Source organism: Rhincodon typus, chromosome 35, assembly GCF_021869965.1.
Source record: "Rhincodon typus isolate 14 chromosome 35, sRhiTyp1.1, whole genome shotgun sequence".
NCBI classification, from domain to species: Eukaryota; Metazoa; Chordata; class Chondrichthyes; order Orectolobiformes; family Rhincodontidae; genus Rhincodon; species Rhincodon typus.
In genome coordinates this window covers 6,772,860-6,792,007 of record NC_063366.1, presented here as the reverse complement: position 1 = coordinate 6,792,007, position 19,148 = coordinate 6,772,860, and the positions used below count along the sequence as shown (strand labels likewise).

General features: G+C 41.0%; 1 protein-coding gene and 1 pseudogene across 4 annotated transcripts in view; one reads left to right on the top strand and one right to left on the bottom strand.

The window, feature by feature from the left end:
* The first annotated feature begins 1,380 nt into the window (after positions 1 to 1,380).
* On the top strand, positions 1,381 to 9,907 carry LOC125486917 (annotated as a pseudogene).
* Positions 9,908 to 10,309: 402 nt separating this feature from the next.
* The window catches only part of LOC109937868 (class I histocompatibility antigen, F10 alpha chain-like), a 29,441-nt gene continuing 20,602 nt past the window's right edge, over positions 10,310 to 19,148 (bottom strand). For 3 of the 4 annotated variants that reach the window (XM_048616897.1, XM_048616894.1, XM_048616896.1), the window contains one exon: positions 14,041 to 14,165. In XM_048616897.1, coding sequence (XP_048472854.1) covers positions 14,041 to 14,165 — 125 coding nt within the window. Of the gene's footprint in view, positions 10,873 to 14,040; positions 14,166 to 19,148 lie in introns of those variants that run through there. The other variant, XM_048616895.1, reaches the window with a different exon arrangement.

The following is a 19,148-nucleotide window of genomic DNA, read 5'->3' as shown; positions in this document are numbered from 1 at the left end:
TGAGGGGCTTCAGAAAACGATATCTCAATTACATCTAACCTCAGTGCTACATTTACTCAAATAGATCAGAATATATTGTCTGGAACGTTGAAAGATACTTGACACTCTATATTCTAACTCTGACTCTTTCGCTCTCTCTCTCCTTTTTACTTACTAACGAAGGACAACACGAATTTACTGAAATACTGAGTCACATGACTGAATCAAGGTGAGGTGCTACAACCTGAAATTAGTTTTCGGCAGAATTGCAAAATAGCCAACAATGGATCAAGGGCCGTTTTGCATTTTTTTTTAAATTTTCCATTGTTTTAAACGCTTGTGATAATTGTCTTTGGTGGTAATGTGAAGCTGGCTCTGTGTCGGCTGAGGACGTGCTGTTTTTCATATAACGTCATGTAGCATGTCCCTTCTCACCATTCAACATTCATTCGATCCATCGGTACTTTAGACTGACGTACGCAGACTTCCCTCTTCGCACCACTGATATGTGAGAAATTACCTATATAAAGCTGCTCAACGAAGATTCGTTCTTTAGTTTCCCACAAGGGAAATTCTGACAACAAATAAATGTGAGCAAATTGTGGGGTCAACAGTCAATAACTTCACAGACTGAAAAAAACATACAAATTTCACATTGCCCATGCCAAAATTACCATCAATGTTATTGTGGAAAAATTTGACACCATATAGAGATCAATATAGAAGTCTGGGTTGAATCAACTGGTTGTGGAGTTTAGTGTGGAAAAGAACATCTAAATGTTCCTTCACTGCGTTGATTGAGGAGTACACTTTTCAGTTCAAAATAAGGAGCCTCGCAATTAAGATGGGCATAAGAAGGATCGTTCGCATTGAGATTCTTTTCAACAGGATGCAGTGGAGCCTAGGTAATCGGATATATCCAAGGCTGAGATAGACAGTTCTGATTGACAAGTGAGTCAGGGATTATAGGGCGCGAGGGAATGAATTTAATGCCTCAATAAGATCAACCGTAATCTTATTGAATGATGAAGCAGGTTCGAGGGGCCGAACGATCCACCCATGCTGTTATTTCTTATGTTCTTATATGTAGGAAATTTGAAAAAAAAGAGTACGCCTTAAATTTAAGTACTGCCAAGAGATTTTTAAAGTGCAGCAGAACAAAAGTTTGATTCCTGGGTTAATCTATCTCCCTTTGCCTTGCACAGAGACTTTTTTCCGTGAGACAAACAGTAACGACGAATGTCCAAATCCTCAAAGCTATGCATAAATTTCTTTTCATCTTCTAAATGCATACTAATATAGTCAATCTGGGCTTTTAATTGTTTTTGGTCTGATGTTTATATCGCTAGTGGGATTAAAATTATTCCCCAGTTTCTATCGTGCCAAGAATAGGTACGTAATATGCCAACTCATGTAGATGTAACTTGCGTCAATTATGACGTGGTAAGATTATCTTTCTAGGCCTTCCTTAGATATATAGAAGCTTGATCGACCACATATCAGCTCTGCACAGTTTCCTGCAATAAGCTTCGTTGTTGCTGTAGAAAATTGAACATTCAATAATTACACAGGTCGAAAAAAGTTACTACCCTATACATGCACTGTTTGGTGTTCCTTGTAAGTATTTCTCATCAGCGACTGCCTTTGCCAGTCTTTAACTGTGCTACTGGCTCCTGTCCGTGTAATGTTCGCATCATATAAAACTATTATTCGGTATAAATGGCATTAGATACACTGTAAACGCGTTTATCAATTACTACATTTTAATAACTTAGATTCAGTACAATTTTCTGTGAGCTACCAGAATTTACGTTCTGCCGATATATTCGCTTACAATTTTTTGCAGGGTACTATTCCGCTGCGAGGTTGGACTGAGAAGAGTACGTCTTCAGCCCGCCCATTACAGTCGACTATAACTCGCAGTCTTTTGAAATTTATTTTTGGAGCCTTTATTAGCGAAGTGTGGCAGGGAGGGATAGCACAGCTCATTCACACATGACTGTTATGAAACATTGAAATTTGAAGCGAATTAGAGAGGGATGCCACTGTCTGAGCTGCAAAATTACCAACGGCAGTAGTCTTTAAGGGCGCAGGCTGAGTGCTGTGTGTCAACAAAGCATTTGACTTCTCAAATGGATCTGTGGAACGAGGCCTGGTTGAAGTTCGGGTTAAAAGAGATACTAGGGTCTTTTTTCCCTCGTAAAGGTCGGCTTATAGCGGGGTCGTCGCAACAGCGCAGATGAGTCGTTGAAGCCTCAGATTATGACATAAAACCAACGAGAACAGACATGAGAGCTTCCGATTTATTCCTCCTAATTACTTACATTTTATTTCCAAGAGATTGCAGCCATTTTAGCAATGGACGTGAAAGTAAGATAAGCGAGTTCCCTCGTTACACGCCTTGCCTGATGTTGCTTTCATTTGATTCACATTTTCATTTGCAAAAGCTTGTGTCTAGAGCCTGGTTTGCTCTAAATTGCTCATCTTCACAACATTGGAGGTTTAAGGCTCTTACGAAGATTTGTAGCTTCGGGTTGTGGACGAGGATGTTGGCTTGCCAGCCGAACTGGCTGGTTATCCGACAGACGTTTAGTCGCCATACTAGGTAACGTCATCAGCGAGGCCTCCAATGAAGCGAAGTTGTTCTACTCTACTTGGAAGTTATGTAATAGGTCTGTGAAATTGGGATGTGTCATATACTTATGTGAGGAGCAAGAGCCATCCTTCTTCGCTCCAATGAGAAAAGCCCTAGCTTCCTCAACCTTTCCTCATAAGACCTGTCCTCCGCTCCAGGCAGCATCCTAGCATCCTGGATATGGGGTCTAGTTCCACATGCTTGTGGATTCCATAACTGGTTGAAAACCAGGCCTGGAGGAATGCCCATGATGTGAGTTGTTGGCTTGAGCTAGGAAGATCAGTTGTCCCAGTTAAATTAATGCCCCTTATAGAGTGCACTGAGATGAGGGAAAACTCATCGTGTCACTTTACAGCTAGCTGGTGTTCGTGTATCTTGATGGCTAGTTTCCTTCTGGTCAGGGCAATGTAATATTTGTTGCAATCATTGCAAGATATTTTGTTGGTCTTGCATGTCATGGGTATGGAGTCTTTGGTCCTTGTGAGTGTTTGTCATAGTGTGGCTGTGGGTCTGTGTGCTACCGTAATTCCAAGTGATTGTAGGAGTCTCATCAGTTCTGATATGTTCTTGATATAAGGTAGTGTGGCCAGTGTCTTGGGGCATACTGTATCCTCTTGGCATTCTCTATCTAGTAGGCACCTGCAGCTGAAGTTATTGGAATATCCGTTGTTAATAAGTACCTTGTATAGGTGCTCTTCCTCCTTCTTGTGTAGTTCTGTCATATTGCAGTGTGTTGTGGCTCGTTTGAATATTATCCTACACAGCTTTGTTTGTGGATATTGAGGTGATTGCTGTGGAAATTCAGGATTTGGTCACTGTAGGTTGCCTTCCTCATACTGTGGTTTGGAACTCCCCTCTGGTCATTCGTTCTACCCTGATATAGATCATAGAACATAGAACAGTACAGCGCAGTACAGGCACTTCAGCCCACGATGTTGTGCCGACCTATTATCCTACTCTAAGACCAAACTAACCCGCATACCTTTCACATTACTATCATCCATGTGCTATCTAAGAGTTGCTTAAATGCCCCTAACCTATCTGCCTCTCTTACCACCACTGGAATGCATTCCACGCATCCACCACTCTCTTTGTACCACAAGTTCTGGTTGCTCACACTCCCCCTTATGAATCCTGTAGAGTCGATCCGAGACATCCCTGACCCTGGCACCTGGGAGAAAACATACCATCCAGGAGTCTCGTTCGTGACCACAGGATCTCCTGTCTGTTCCTCTAACGATTGAATCTCCTATCACTATCACTCTCCTATTCTCCCCCATTCCCTTCTGAGCCACAGAGCCAGGCTCAGTGCCAGAGGCCTAGCCACAATGGAATTCCCCTGGTAAGTCGACCCCCCAACAGTATCTAAAGTGGTATACTTATTATTGTGGGGATTGGCCACAGGGGATTCCTGCACTGTCTGCCTATTCCCTTTCCCTTTCCTGATGGTCACCCACCTACTTTTACCCTGTAACTTAGGTGTGACTACCCCCCTATAACTCCTTCCTACCACCCCCTCAGCCTCCCGAATGATCCGGAGTTCATCCAGCTCCAGCTCCAGTTTCCTAACGCGGTCTGTGAGGAGCTGCAGTTGGGTGCACTTCTCACAGGCGAAGTCAGCAGGGACACCAGTGGTGACCTTTACCTCCCATACCCAACAACAGGAGCATGCAACTGCCCTAGCTTCCATGCCCTCTACTCTAAATTGCCAAAAGAAATGAAGAGAAAAGGAAAAAAAAAAGAAAAACCATCACCTTACTGACCCTCCATACAGAGTCATTTTTGTTTCGTTAGAGGTGGAGGATGAGTGGGTAACACTACACGTGCAGTGTTTTGGGTTTAGCCACTGCCCGAATATATTAGTTCATTTACCCAGCAGTCCCCATGTCTGCGTTTGCTCCTGCTCAGCCTTTGCTCTGTCTATTCATGAGGCAAGTATTTTCTACACAAATTTACCTTCCCGGCTGCCCCTGGCTCGCGCTCTGATGACTCCTGCCCCTGAAATAGAGAAATAGACATCTAGGAATGGAAGTTGATTGTTGTCTTCCTCTTCTCTTGTAAACTTGATCCCAGTGAAAACATTGTTGATGAGATGGTGAGTTTCTTCTAACTAGGTGCATGTAATGATGAAAAATGTGTCGTCCACATTTTGGATCCACAGTTTTGGCTGCATGAGGGGGAGGGGAGTGTGTTCCAGTCTTTGCATGACTGTCTCTACAATAAGTCCTGAGTTGAGTGACCCCATATGTGTGCCATTGATTTGTTTGTATATTTGGCCATTAAATATGAAGTGTGTGGTGAGGCATAGGTCCAGAAGAGTGAGTATGTTGTCCTTGCTGATGGAGCTGTTTAGAATCACTTTTTCTGCGGTATCCAGTAAAGTGGTAAATGCTTATTTGGCTAGTGGTATGTTAATGATGTGGATAGCGCTGTGATGTCAAAGGATACCCTAATCTTATCATCGTTGATTTTAACGTTCTTGAGCTTGTTAAGGAATTCCTACATTAAGTGGATGGAGTGGGGTAATCTGTCAACCAGGTGTTTCAGTCTCTGTTGTAGGTCCTTGGCCAGTTTGTGTGTAGATTTGCCTGGTCGGGAGACAATGGGTCTAAGAGGCATATCTGGTTTGTGTACTTTGGGTCATCCATAGAAATGGGTGCTGTTCAAGCCTTATAGTTTCATTTTCATGTAGTCTGTCTTGGTTTTTTCTCCTGCATTTTTTAGTCTCTTCAGTGTTCAGGTGATCGTTTTTACTCGCTGTGATGTTTGGTCTATCTCCACTGTTGGTAAGTGTGTAGCTGTATAGGATAGCATGAATGACCAACGGGGAGTTCCAAACCACAGTATTTAGGAAGGCAACCCACACTGACCAAATCCTCAATTTCCACAGCAATCATCCCAACATCCACAAACAAAGCTATGTTAGGACACTATTTAAACGAGCCACAACACACTGCAACATGCCAGAACTGCACAAGGAGGAAGAGCACCTATATATGGTATTCAGTCACAAAAGATATCCCAACAACTTCATCCGCAGATGCCTACTAGATAGAGAATGCCAAAAGGATACAGTATGCCCCAAGACACTGACCACACTACGCCATATCAAGAATAGATCAGAACTGACAGTGAGACTCCTACGACCACTAGAAATCATGGTAGCAAACAAATCCACAGTCACACTACGACAAACACTCACAAGGACTAAAGACCCCAAACCCATGACATGCAAAACCAACCTGGTTTGCAAAATACCTTGCAATGACTGCAACAAACATTACATCAGCCAGACTGGAAGGAAACTAGCCATCAGGATACACGAACACCAGCTAGCAGCAAAACGGCACAACAAAATTTCCCTCATCTCAGTGCATTTGGACAATGAAAGCCATCAACTTAACTGGGGCAACATGACCATCTTAGCTCAAGCCAACCACAGACACACATGGGAATTCCTAGAGGCCTAGTTTTCAACCCGTAATGCAATCAACAAACTTGGGGAATTAGACCCCAAATACAAACCCATCAAAAAAGAACCGGAAATGACACAACTCAAATTAACAAACCAGATCAAATAGGTTCCAAGCAGATTTGAACAACATTGCTTCATTGGAGGCTAAACTGATGATGTAACCTAGTATGGTGACGAAATGTCTGAATGATAACCAGCCAGCTTGACTAGCAAGCCAACAACATCAACATTGGAGCTTTCAGATTGGGAAATGTCCAGTCCAACAGTGAATTTCTGAAGAGCTGAAACAAAGTAATTTGATTGTTGCTAATAAACTGCAGTCCATCAAAGGAATGAAATCAATCAGCAACGTAACTGCAAACTTCCAGAGTCACAAGCAAAACTGCCTTGTCTTTCTCCCTATGTACTGTAGATTTTCTATGTTTCTACAATGAAGCTGAGTCACAAGAAATTGCGTTGTGAATTGTATGACTGTGGTGACAGATGGAATTATATGTTTGCCAAATGCTGCAGGTAGATAGTTTAATGCTGGAAATGAGTGATCATGTAAAATAGCAAACTAGTCACTATTCATCATCCTTGGTCTCAATAGCTTGCACTTGTTTTTTTTTGTTTATGGGATGTGGGCATTGCTCACCAGGACAGCAGCAATTGCTTAACTCTAATTAAATTGCAGAAGGTAGTTATGAGCTGCCACCCTGAACTAATGCAGTCCTTGGTGTGTGGGGTACTCATAGTGTTGATAGCAAGGAAGCTTCACAAGTTTGGCGCTTAAACAGTGAAGGAACTGTTAGAATTACATGTCAGGTGTGGGGAACACTCTTGGAGGAAAACTTGTAAAGCAGGCTGTTACCATGCATTTGCTTCCCTTGTCCCTCTACCCAGTAGAGATCGTGGGATTGGATTAAGCCTGAATGAGTTTCTACAGTGCATCGTGCAGATGGTAAAAACTGTGCCTATGTGATGAAGGAAGTGGATGTTGAAAGTGGTGCATGGGATTCCATTCAAATGAACTACTTTAATCTGGTCAGTGTCCAGCCTCCTGAGTTGTGTTTGAGCTCCCTTCATTCATGGAAGTGGAGAGTATTCCACCACTTCATGAATTCTGCCCTTGGACTGGAGACAGGCATCACCAAGACCAGAATTGAAATTAATGTCTCAGGATTGCCATTCAATGGACAGTTATACCCATATACCTCAATTTGCATCATTGCCCAAAGGAGAGGACACTTCTCAGATTTAACCCATGAAGATAAACTTTAATGATTGCAGCAGTTGACAGAGATATCATGGTTCTCCTGTTTAGAAACTAGTTCACTGCATGTGTGCATTGCTGACATGTGCCAACATTTATTGTCCATTCCTAAGTTAGGGTAGTTAAGTATTAACCAAATTGCTATGGGTCTGGAATTACATGTATGCCAGATCATGTAAGGTTAACTACAGGACAAAAGTCATCTGGGTACACTAATTGACAGTGGTTACATTAACGTAGCTTTTTTATTGAATTAAAATTTTGCCATCTGCCATGATGTGATTAAAACTCATGTCCTTAGAATTTTTGCTTAGGTTTCCAGGTTGCTCATTCAGCGACACTACCACTATACCACTTACTTCCCACACTAGTCATGTGCATGAAAGTAACATTCATTCAGGAGAAAAAGAAGTTTTAAAATTGTGCTGGTATGTGTAGCTTGGCCTAAAATGAAACTACAGTTCTGGAGAAACACTTATTGACCGATCCATCTGGTAATCATGAATTTTTAACAGTGCTGATAAGAAAATTTTAATCCTGTCCAGACTGGTATTACAACACCATCGAGCATATCTATTGCCAAAATTGTAGTTCTCTTTTGATTTTAGGGGTAGATTAGAAGAAAACAGATTGATTGCAAATTTCGAAGCATTTTACATTATATCTTGTTGACTTAAACCTTTGATCTGGAGGAAAATTTTGAAATTTTGCAATGATCGCAAAATGTAGGAGGAGCAAACAGTGAGAATGTTGAGAGTTGCCTGGAACAGGGTACAGAATCCGTTGATAAGTTGTCTATGGAACTCAATGTAAGAGAGTTTCTGGCAATATATTTTGAGCTAAAAAAAATAAGGTGAGATGACATAGATGTGATGCCACAATTCTGAGGGAACTGGCAGATGGGAAGACAAGTAGCAGAAGTCACAAATTCACTCAACAGCCCATAAAATGGGTGGAATGATGCCCTTTTGTGCTACAGTAACTGTGATTCTAAAACACTGTTATGATTAATTGGAAAAAGACAAGCAAGCAAAAACTCTTCCCATGAATTGATAAGCACTAATGGACACAGATTTAGGATCTTAGACAAGAAATGGAGTTTTTTCTAAGGTAGTGAGTTCTAATTCTCTGATGGGGTGGTGGTAGAAATAATCAATGCTTTCAAGAGAAGATTGAATAGACAGTTGAATTAAACAACCTCACAGGCATACTAAGACTGAGCAGCAGAGCAGGAATGAATAGATTGCTCCATGAAGAGCTGAATGAACTCCATCTGTGCCATAAGTGACTGTGATTCTAGGAATGCTAGTTTTCACAAGGAACAGAAAAATTATTTTGTGCGGTTTATGATAACATTGAGAAAATTGTAAATGATGCACTAAATCTGTAAATGTGCTGCAATAAATCCCTAACTTCATTGCTTGCCTTTAAAGTTGTACGAACAAACAAATTAGAAACTTTAATGAGGTATTCTGAAATTGGTGCTTAAGTCTCTAATTTGTTGCTTGACTGACTTTGACAATAAATGATATTTTGCTGATATGCATCCTCAGAATTATCAAAATTATTTGGATGAGAGTTAATGGGAAAAAAGCATTGATCATTGTCATTTTTTTTGCTCAAATTATTTTTTTTAATCTACTGTCCTGATCTATTTCATTTCCTCTCTGTGGACAGCCAGTTTGGTAACAATTGTGATTCTCTCCCATGGAAAATGTGGCCTCTCTAAATGCATCACAATTTACCTGGTATCCATGGCAGCAGCAGATCTACTGGTCCTTCTATTTGATGTGGTTCTATATGAGATGAATGAAGTTTATTTCCCAGATTCCTCCTTGGACTATACACCCATCTGCAGTCTGAATTTCTTCCTAATTTTTGCCTTTATTGAATGCTCTGTCTGGTTGACTGTAGCTTTCACCTTTGACAGATTTGTTGCTATTTGTTGCCAAAAAAGAAGAACACAATATTGCACTGAAAAGACTGCAGCAATAGTTGTCGCCATGATATGGGTGCTGAGCATCCTGGAAAACATACCAATTTACTTTACGTTTGAACCTCACATAATAATTGATAATATATTATGTTTCTGCAATGTAAAATTAAGCTTGTACACTGTTCCTCTGTGGGTTACATTTTTATGGATTGATATAGCTTTCATGCCTTTTATTCCTTTTCTCTTGATCCTTATATTCAATGGCCTGACCATCAGGCATATTCTACTGACAAGCAGGATCAGGAAGGGTCTCCAGGGTAGTGACAAAGACCCAGAAATGGAAAAATGAAGGAAATCCATCGTTTTACTACTGGCCATATCTGGTAGCTTTATACTGCTGTGGACAGTCACATTTATTATATATGTGTACAAATTATGGATGTTGAATACTTGCACACAGATTACAGTAATCCTTTTACCGTTACGGAGCAAACAGGATACATGCTGCAACACTTGAGTTCCTGCACAAACAGCATTATTTATGCAGTTTCCCACACGAAATTCAGAGAGCAGTTAAAAAATCTACTCAAGTATCCATTGAGTCTAGTCACTATCTTAGGGAAATAGCACAAAGGTTGGGCTTTAACGGGTCCTGACCTCTAAATGAATAGCTCCCACAATAGCTGTGCAAAATAGGCATGAGCAGGTAAAACCTGTTACATGCCGCAAATAGCATTTTTTTCCAGAGTTCAATGAAAATTAACATTGAGTGGGATACGTGATGGGAGTTAATAATGTCTAATGTGGTGTGGTACTTTTTCTATCATGTGTGGAGATTAATTTCCTTCATAAGGTGGAACAAAAGTCTCTGACAGAGGCAAAGTCCACATATCCAAGGTTTGCGGTCATCCCTTGCCACTGTTAAATCTTCCCTCTAAAATATTCTGAAAATACCTTTACAGCTTGTGTTGATTTTCTGGAGATGCACTTCACTTAATGCTGACAGACAAAGATTACACACCGGTTGGAAAAGGTCTTTTAGTTTTATTCCCATTTAGAATTATCCTGTTAGCAGCAGACATGCTACATCAACATCAATCTCTTTACTTATAGAGGGAAGTTTCACCTCTGAGTTTTCCTCACCCAATGTAGCATGGATGCAATAGGTGAGTAGTAACTTTATCAAAAGTTTGTGATGCTCAGTTGTGCACCCACTGATTGAACAGAACTTCCATAACCATTACCTAACCCCACAAGTGCAGGTCCTCTACCTGAGGCCAACATCCAGGAAATCTCTGGAATGTAGGAATAATATTGACAACACACCAGAATGCCAGAAATTTGTTGCTGCCATTATGTAATATATAGAATCAGTTTATGCAATTATAGATCAAACATGGCATTGGTCATTCCAAAGTTGAGCAAATAATTAATGTTTTAGTAAAATTATTAGAAAGATAAAACACATGTAAAATGATTATGCAATTAAAACAGCTATAGTTACAAAGAAAATATCCATTTCGGTCTGTCTTTGCTGCAAATTCAACTTGAGCATTTAACTGTCTCAGGCCCTGGTTAAGTAAGACTGTAACCTAGAGAATGGAAAATAAATGTTAGAAAATCCAGAAAAAAACAATGAAGAGCATAGTGTAGTAAATGAGGCAACGTGTTCATTCTCTTTTCACAATTGTTCCCCACACATTAGCTACAAGAGTGCAACTTTTATAAGACCATTTCCCAAAACCTCAACACCCGCCAAAATTAAATTTTCACAATTTTCGTATTCTTATTTGGTCTCATGCATCTTTGGGAGAGTGAGTCAGTCACTGTCATTGACAGGACATCGGAGATCAAAAATTGCAAACACTGCTTAAAAGTAATTTGAATGATACATCGTTCGTGAATATTTGACTACAACCTGTCACTTCCTACCAGTTATATCTTTGAATTCCAGTAAGGAGAGCCCATTATTGTAACCATTGCAGGGAAATGTATTCAAAGAAAAATTCTGGGTGGGGAAAAGACTGCCACGGGCAACTCTGCAACACGAGAGGACATTGGCGGTAGCTCTTGGGCTGAGAAGTTAAAATCTGAGGGAGTATGAAGCAGAGGGGTGCAGCTCATGGCCATCCAGTCAATCCTGTAGGAACCCACTGGTCTGAGGTCTGAAGAAATCAGAATACTCATTTACTGTGGCTCCTCAGAGCAGAGGCCAAGAGCAGCAAGTCCCTGGGAATCACCAAGTTGCCAAGAATATGGTGTTGAAAAAGTAGATCAAAAAGGTTCACGCTTTCAAATGCAAAAAATGATTTTCAAGGATATAACTGAGACTGGAAGGTTTAATGATGAGGGGAGGTTCGAATAGGCTGGGACATTTTTCCCCGGGAGAGAGGAGTGACCTTATAGAAGTTTATAAAATCATGAGAGACACAGATAAGGTGATTAGCAAAAGGTCTTTTCCCCAGGGTAGGGGAGTCTAAAACTAGAGGTCATAGGTTTAAGGAGAGAGGGGGAAAGATTTAAAAGGTCCTGAGGCACAACCTTTTCCGCACAGAGGGTGGTGCATATGTTGAACAAGCTGCCAGAGGAAGTGGTAGATGTGGGTACAATTAAAAAGACATTTAAACAGGTACATGGATAAGAAAGATTTTGAGGGATATGGGCCAAACACAGGCAAATGGGACTCGTTCAGTTTGGGAAAGCTGGTCAGCATGGACAAGTTGGGCCAAAAGGGCCTGTTTCCATGCTGTATGACTATGAATTTGTAATGTCCATCAAATATTAAACTTTTTTTATATCTATGGTCCAATTCCATGTTATTATATTCCATTTCATGATAATGTGCATTGATCACGAAACACATACAATCCCGTTTGCTGCATGAACGACAAATGCAGCTGTATCAGAGATACCTTAATACATACCTCATACAACTTTAGCTGTTAGCAGCTGACAATGTACTGCTTTTGTGGGGCTGTTTATGCCATGCTGAAGAAAGTTATTCAAACTGAACAGCAAAAGCCAGAAGAACGAAGATTCAATCAGACACTGGCATACAGCTAGAATATCATTGCTTCATTTCAATCTTACTTGAGGCTTAATGATCGCTGGCCGACATTGTTGATTTGAAGCCAGGTCAGCGTTCAGGGTTCAGTGACCCAAACCTTGGTTCCATTCTAAGATCAACGTGTTGTCACAATGGGCAGAATTATGGGTTGAATAGCTCAGTTGACAAGTCAGATTTATTCACCATTACAGATTGATGTCCTCATGCATCAGAGATAAGCCTGTGGCAGATTTTTCACTAGCTCAGACTGCAATCTTGAAATTTAGGTTACAGTTATATAGGTTTATAAAATAATTAAATGGTCACAGCACTTAAGGAGGCTGGCCCTCTGAGAGGAACTCAGCTAGTCATACTCTCCTGTCCTTTCTTGATAATGTTTTCTCTGAAGCTGCATATCCATAGGCCCTTTTGAAAGTCACAATTGAATCTGCCTCACACCACACTGTCAGCTGATGCATTCCAAATCCTATTAAGTGGAAAGGTATCCTCATGTTGTTGTTGGCTCTTTTGCCATTAATTAGCCTCATAATAGTGATCATTGATTTACAACCCATCCACCATTGGAGCAGTTTCTTCCTATCAGTATCTGTCTAGGCAAAGCATTATTTCAATCACTGCTATCCAGTTACCTCTCTGTATAGAAACTTCCAAGCAGAACAATCCTGTTTTTTCAGGTAACATAAGAGAACTCAATCATTGCTGGAAACATTCTCACAAACCTTTCTGTGGCCTCCGTGAAGTTTTCCTCCAAGAAGAAAAAAGGTGCGTATAACAGGACACAATTCTGTCTTGAAATCAAATCTGTGTCTTTATAAAATTTCCTCACAAATTCCTTGTTTATTTGCTCCGCACTTCAATTTCTAGTGCACAATACCTCTTTTGTTTTTTTCTAAACACCTTTTTCAACCCTCACGATAACATTCAAAGGTTGGTGCACATATATCCCAGGTTTCCTGTTTACCTTACCGTTTCTAGAATTCTGCTTTTGTTTTATTACCGTTTCTCATTCTTAGTACCAAAATATATAACTTCACACTTCTCTGCATTAAATTCCATCTGTCACTTGTTTGCATTTACCAAAACCTTCTGTGTCCATTATATGTTACCTTGAATAACTAAAGATGACTCAGCACAAACTTCCTATGGTGTTCTAACTTACTTTGTATCAAGTCTTTTTTGACACAGTCTATCATTACGTTGACTTTTCTAGTTTTATTTTTGACGAAACATAAACTTTCATTAGAAAATCTTTCCTTGAGAAAACAGCAGTTATTATGCAGTAGAAACCAAGGGCCAATTCATAGATCATAGAATCCCTACAGTGTGGAAACAGGCCGTTCAGCCCAACAAGTCCACATTGAATTCAAGCATCCCACCCAGACCCATCCCCCTAATCTACACCTCCCTGAACACTACAGGCAATTTAGCATGGCCAATCCACCTAACCTGCACATCTTTGGACTATGGGAGGAAACCAGAGCACACAGAGGAAACCCACACAGCCACGGGGAGAATGTGCAAACTCCATACAGACAGTTGCTAGAGGATAGAATCGAACCCTGGCCCCTGGTGCTGTGAGGCAGCAGTGCTAACTACTGAGCCACCATCACTACCATATCTGAATGTTGTAAAATCAAGCATAATCATGCGCATGGGTGAGAAAATTTTTTTTGCAAAGTTGTTCTGTGATACATTAAAGAAAAACTTGCCTACCTCTTTGTTTTCTCCACCATATAAATATGATAAGAATAATTGCCAGTGACACCAGTACACCCAAGACAATCATCCCCACATTATTGCTGTTCTTCACTTTTCCTTCTGAAAAATATTAAATAGTACTTTTGATTATAAAATTTTGAATGGAAGGACAATGATGTACATAATAATCATATAGTCATAACATTGCTCAAGTAATGGTGATGTTTAATGTGATTTATATTCCCATGACATGAAGTACACAATTTATTATTGTACTTAGAAACAAGGGAGGGGGAAGGGAGAATAAGTCTGAGGGTAGAAATTAATAGAAGAGGAGGGGGAGGATAAGGCCAGAAAAGGAAAAAGAAACAAAGAGAGGGGAAGCAACAAATGAAGAGACATAGAAATGGAGGAGTAGGTACAATTTTATCGGCCAGAAAAAGCTTCTCAATTCAATGATGGGATAATACAAGGTGAATTACATGCACTTCTCTGTGCAATGGGCACAACTACAAACTCTGAAATGTTCACAGTGCGTGAGAGAAGGCCAACAGATGACAGAATCTGCTAGTTGAATCAGAACCTATCAACAAGGTGCAGCAGTATGCCAATCACTTGAACCTTCTCCACTGCTAAACAAGATCATAGCTTATCTGACTGCAATGTCGAATCCACACGTTCGCTCAGCATGATAACTTTTCTGTCCCTGGTGAACCAGAATCTAACCATCTCTGCCTTAAAAATATTCAAGGACTCTGTTCCCACTACCTTTTCAGGAAGAGAATAGCAAACACTTGTGACCATCCAAAAGAAAAATAATTTACCTCACATGTTAAATTGTTGATGCCTTATTTTTAAAACAGTGAGCTCTAGATCTCAATTCCCCCATAAAAGGGAACATATGCTCCAAATCAATCTTATCATGATCTGACAGGACCTTATATGTTGCAATTGCATCATCACTTACTCTTTTAACGTACAGAAGATACGAGACTACTCTGTCCAACCGATCTCAACGAGACACTCCATTTATTTCCAGACATGAAAACAGAAATGATAAAGACACTCTTCTAAACTCACAGCATTGGTGGAGAAATCAATCAAATCAATAAATGATCTTGCTCCCAAGATAACATTTCAATCAGAGGCCTGCTTTGTTCCATTGAAGCTCAAATGTGAGCTGGAGGGGCAGCATTTTATTCTACACTCAGGCATTTTACAGCATTCAGGATTCAAACTGAGTTCAATAACTTCAGAGCATAAACACTGTCCTTCATTTTGATCACATCACCCAACCCCATGCCCCCTGTTTGTGTCTTGTTGGATTTGACTCAGAAGTGCAAACTTATTTTCTCCTATACAATGTCTATTTTGCATTTCAATCCCTCCTTCACCACCATAAGCACTCAGTGTCTCTTTTGATCCAAGCACCCTTACCATCTGTTCGACTTTCTTCTCTGCCCACTTTTATCAACATGCACAAAAAAAATCAGTTCAGTTCTAAGGAAGAGCCACTTGACTCAATGTTAACATTCTTCCTCTTTCGATAGATTCTGGTAGAACTGCTGAGTTTCTCCAGCAGTTAATATTTATATTTTAGATTTGAAGCATCCACGGTATTTTGCATTTATTTGGACTTATTCCAAGTGTTGGTCAGGGAAACCTTCTTTCAACTACCACCAATCCATTTACATCCTTCCATAAATAACAGACCAGTCAATGCGCAGTATTCAAGATGTGGTTTCTCCTGTGCCCTGGATACTACGCACTATGTGCAGGAATATGTCATTGAACTCTTTCAGCATATTCCACTCTTTAATGTGAACATGCCTGTTTCTCTGCCATATTCCTGCTTTCTTCCCAAACCCCTTGATCCTTTCGAAATCTAAAAATGTCTCTATTTCTTTATTGAGTATATTCAGTGACTGGTCTCCACAGCCTTTTGTAGTGGAGGATTCCACAGGTTCAGGTCCCTTTGGGTGAAGAAATATTTCCTCAAATCAGTCCGAAATGGTGTACCCTTTATCCTCAGATCGTGTCCCTTGGTTTGAAACTCTCCACCCAGAGGAAATATCGTCACCTTATCCAGTCTTTTCAGGCCTGTTAGAATTTTATGTTTACATTCTTTATTCTACATGCCTAGTCAAACCATCAATGACAGTCCTGTCATTCCCCATTATCAGCTTAGTAAATTTCCACTGCATTCTCTCTATGGCAAGTATATCCTTTCATAGGTAGGGAGACCAAAATTGCATGCAAAGCCCAGGTTTGGCCTCACTAATGCCTTGTATAACTGCAGTAGGCTATAGTCCAACAGATTTATTTGAAAGTGTTTTCAAATAAACCTGTTGGACTATAACCTGGTGTCACGTGATTTCCGACCTTGTCCATCCCAGTCCCACACTGGCATCTCCACATCATAATTGCAATAGAACATCACAACTTCTGAAATCAAATCCTTTTGCAACGAAGCATTTGCTTTCTGAATTGCCTCTTGCACCTGCCTATTTTCATTGACAGCTGTGTCAGACTCCCAAATCCTCTCTTACATCCACTGTTCCCAATATACCATTTAAGTATTACTTTTCTTTCGGTTTTTCACACCGAAGTGTAAAACTTCGCATTTATCCATCAGCCATGTGTTTGTTCACTCAACTTGAAGCCTCTTTGCATCTTCCTCACAGCTCACAATCCCACCCAATTTTGCATTGGCAACAAACTTGGAAAAGATGCATTTGTTTCCCTCATCCAGGTCTTTAATATATAGTGAATAACTGAGGCTGAGTACCGAGCCTTGCTACACCACATAAATCACTGCCTTCTATTCAGCAAACAAGACCCATTTATTCACACTCTGTTTCCTTTCTATCAACTAATTCTTAATCATTGCCAATTTGGAATAAGGCCAATTATGATGGTGTTAGGCAAGAACTTTCAAAAGCTGACTGGGCGAGGTTATTTTCAGGTGAAAGGGCTGGTGGAAAGGGGGAAGCCTTCAAAAATGAGGTAACAAAAGTTCACAGTCAGAATGTTTCTGTTAATGTGAAGATCAGGGCTGGTAGGTGTAGGGAATGGTGGATGACTAGGGAAATTGATGCTCTGGTCAAGAAAAAGGAGGAATATGGTTGGTTTCGACAGCAAGGATCAAATGAATCCCTCGATGAGTATAAGGGCAGTAGGAGTATACTCAAGGGGGAAATCAGGAGGGCAAAAGGGAGACATGAGATAGCTTTGACAATAGGGTTAAGGAGAATCCAAAGAGATTCTACAAATACATTAAGGGCAAAAGATTAACGAGGGAGAGAATGGGGCCCCTTAAAGAATATCAAGACTGTCTATGAAACTGCAGTAGATGGGTGAGATAATAAACAAGTATTTCATTTCAGTATTTACTGTGGAGAAAGATATGGAAGCTAAAGAACTTGGAGAAACAAATGTGATAGCATGGAAAGTGTCCTTATTACAGAGAAGGTAAAATGCATTAAGGTGGATAAATCCCCAAGAACTCATCAAGTGTATCCCAGAACTTTGTGAGAAGCTAGGAAGTGATTGCTGGGCCCCTTGCTGAGATATTTGTATCATCAATTGCCACAGGTGAAGTGCCAGAAGATTGTACGGTGGCTAATGTGGTGCCATTACTTAAGAAAGGTGGTAAGGAAAAGCCAGGGAGCTATAGACTGGTGAGCCTGAAGTCAGTCGTGGGAAAGCTGTTGCAGGGGATTCTGAGGGATAGGATTTACATGTATTTGGAAAGGCAAGGAATGAGTAAAGATAGTCAACATGGCTTTGTGTGGGAAATCGTGTCTCACTAACTTGATTGTGTATTTTGAACATGCAACAAAGAAGATGGATGAAGGCAGAGGTGTGGATGTAGTCCATATGGACTTCAGCAAGGCATTTGACAAGGTTCAGCATGGGAGACTGATTAGCAAAGTTAGGTCACGTGGAATTCAGGGAGAGCTAGCAAATTTGGATACAAAATTGGCTCGAAGGTAGGAGACAGAAGGTGGTGGTAGATGGCTGTTTTTTGGACTGGAGGCCTGTGACCAGCGGTGTGCCACATGACTTGGTGCTGGGTCCACTGCTTTTTGTCATTTATATAAATGATTTGGATGAGATTTTCGGAGGAATTGTTAATGAATTTTCAGATGACACCAAAATTGGTGGTGTGCTGGACGGTGAGGAAGATTACCTTAGAGTACAACAGGACTTGATCAGATGAGCAATGTACTGAGAAGTGGTCAATGGAATTTAATTGACATAAATGTAGGATTTTGCATTTTTGGTAAGGAAAATCAGGGCAGGAATTATACACTTAACAGTAGGGTCCTGCAAAGTGTTACCAAACAAAGAGACCTTGGGGTGCACGTTCATACTTCCTTGAAGGTGTAGTCAGGGGTAGAGAGAGTAGCGAAGAGGGAATTTGGTACATGCCTTTATTGACCAGTGCATTGAGAATGGGAGATAGTAGGAACTGCAGATGCTGGAGAATCCGAGACAACAAGGTGCAGGGCTGGATGAACACAGCAGGCCAAGCAGCATCATAGGAGCAGAGAGGCTGACGTTTCGGGCCTAGACCCTTCATCAGAAAAGGGGGAGGGGAAGGGGGTTTTGAAATAAATAGGGAGAGAGTGGGAGGCGGATAGAAGAGGGATAGAGGAGAGGATAGGTGGAGAGGAAACAAACAGGTCGAAGAGGCGGGGATGGGGCCAGGAAAGGTGAGTGTAGGTAGGGAGTTAGGAAGGGGATAGGTCAGTCCAGGGAGGACGGACAGGTCAAGGGGGCGGGATGAGGTTGGTCGGTAGGAGATGGAGGTGCGGCTTGAGGTGGGAGGAGGGGATAGGTGGGAGGAAGAACAGGTTAGGGAGGCAGGGACGAGCTGGACTGGTTTTGGGATGCGGTAGGGGGAGGGGAGATTTTGAAACTTGTGAAATCCACATTGATACCATTGGGCTGCAGGGTTCCCAAGCGGAATATGAGTTGCTGTTCCTGCAACCTTCGGGTGGCATCGTTGTGGCACTGCAGGAGGCCCAGGATGGACATGTCGTCTGAGGAATGGGAGGGGGAGTTGAAATGGTTCGCGACTGGGAGGTGCAGTTGTTT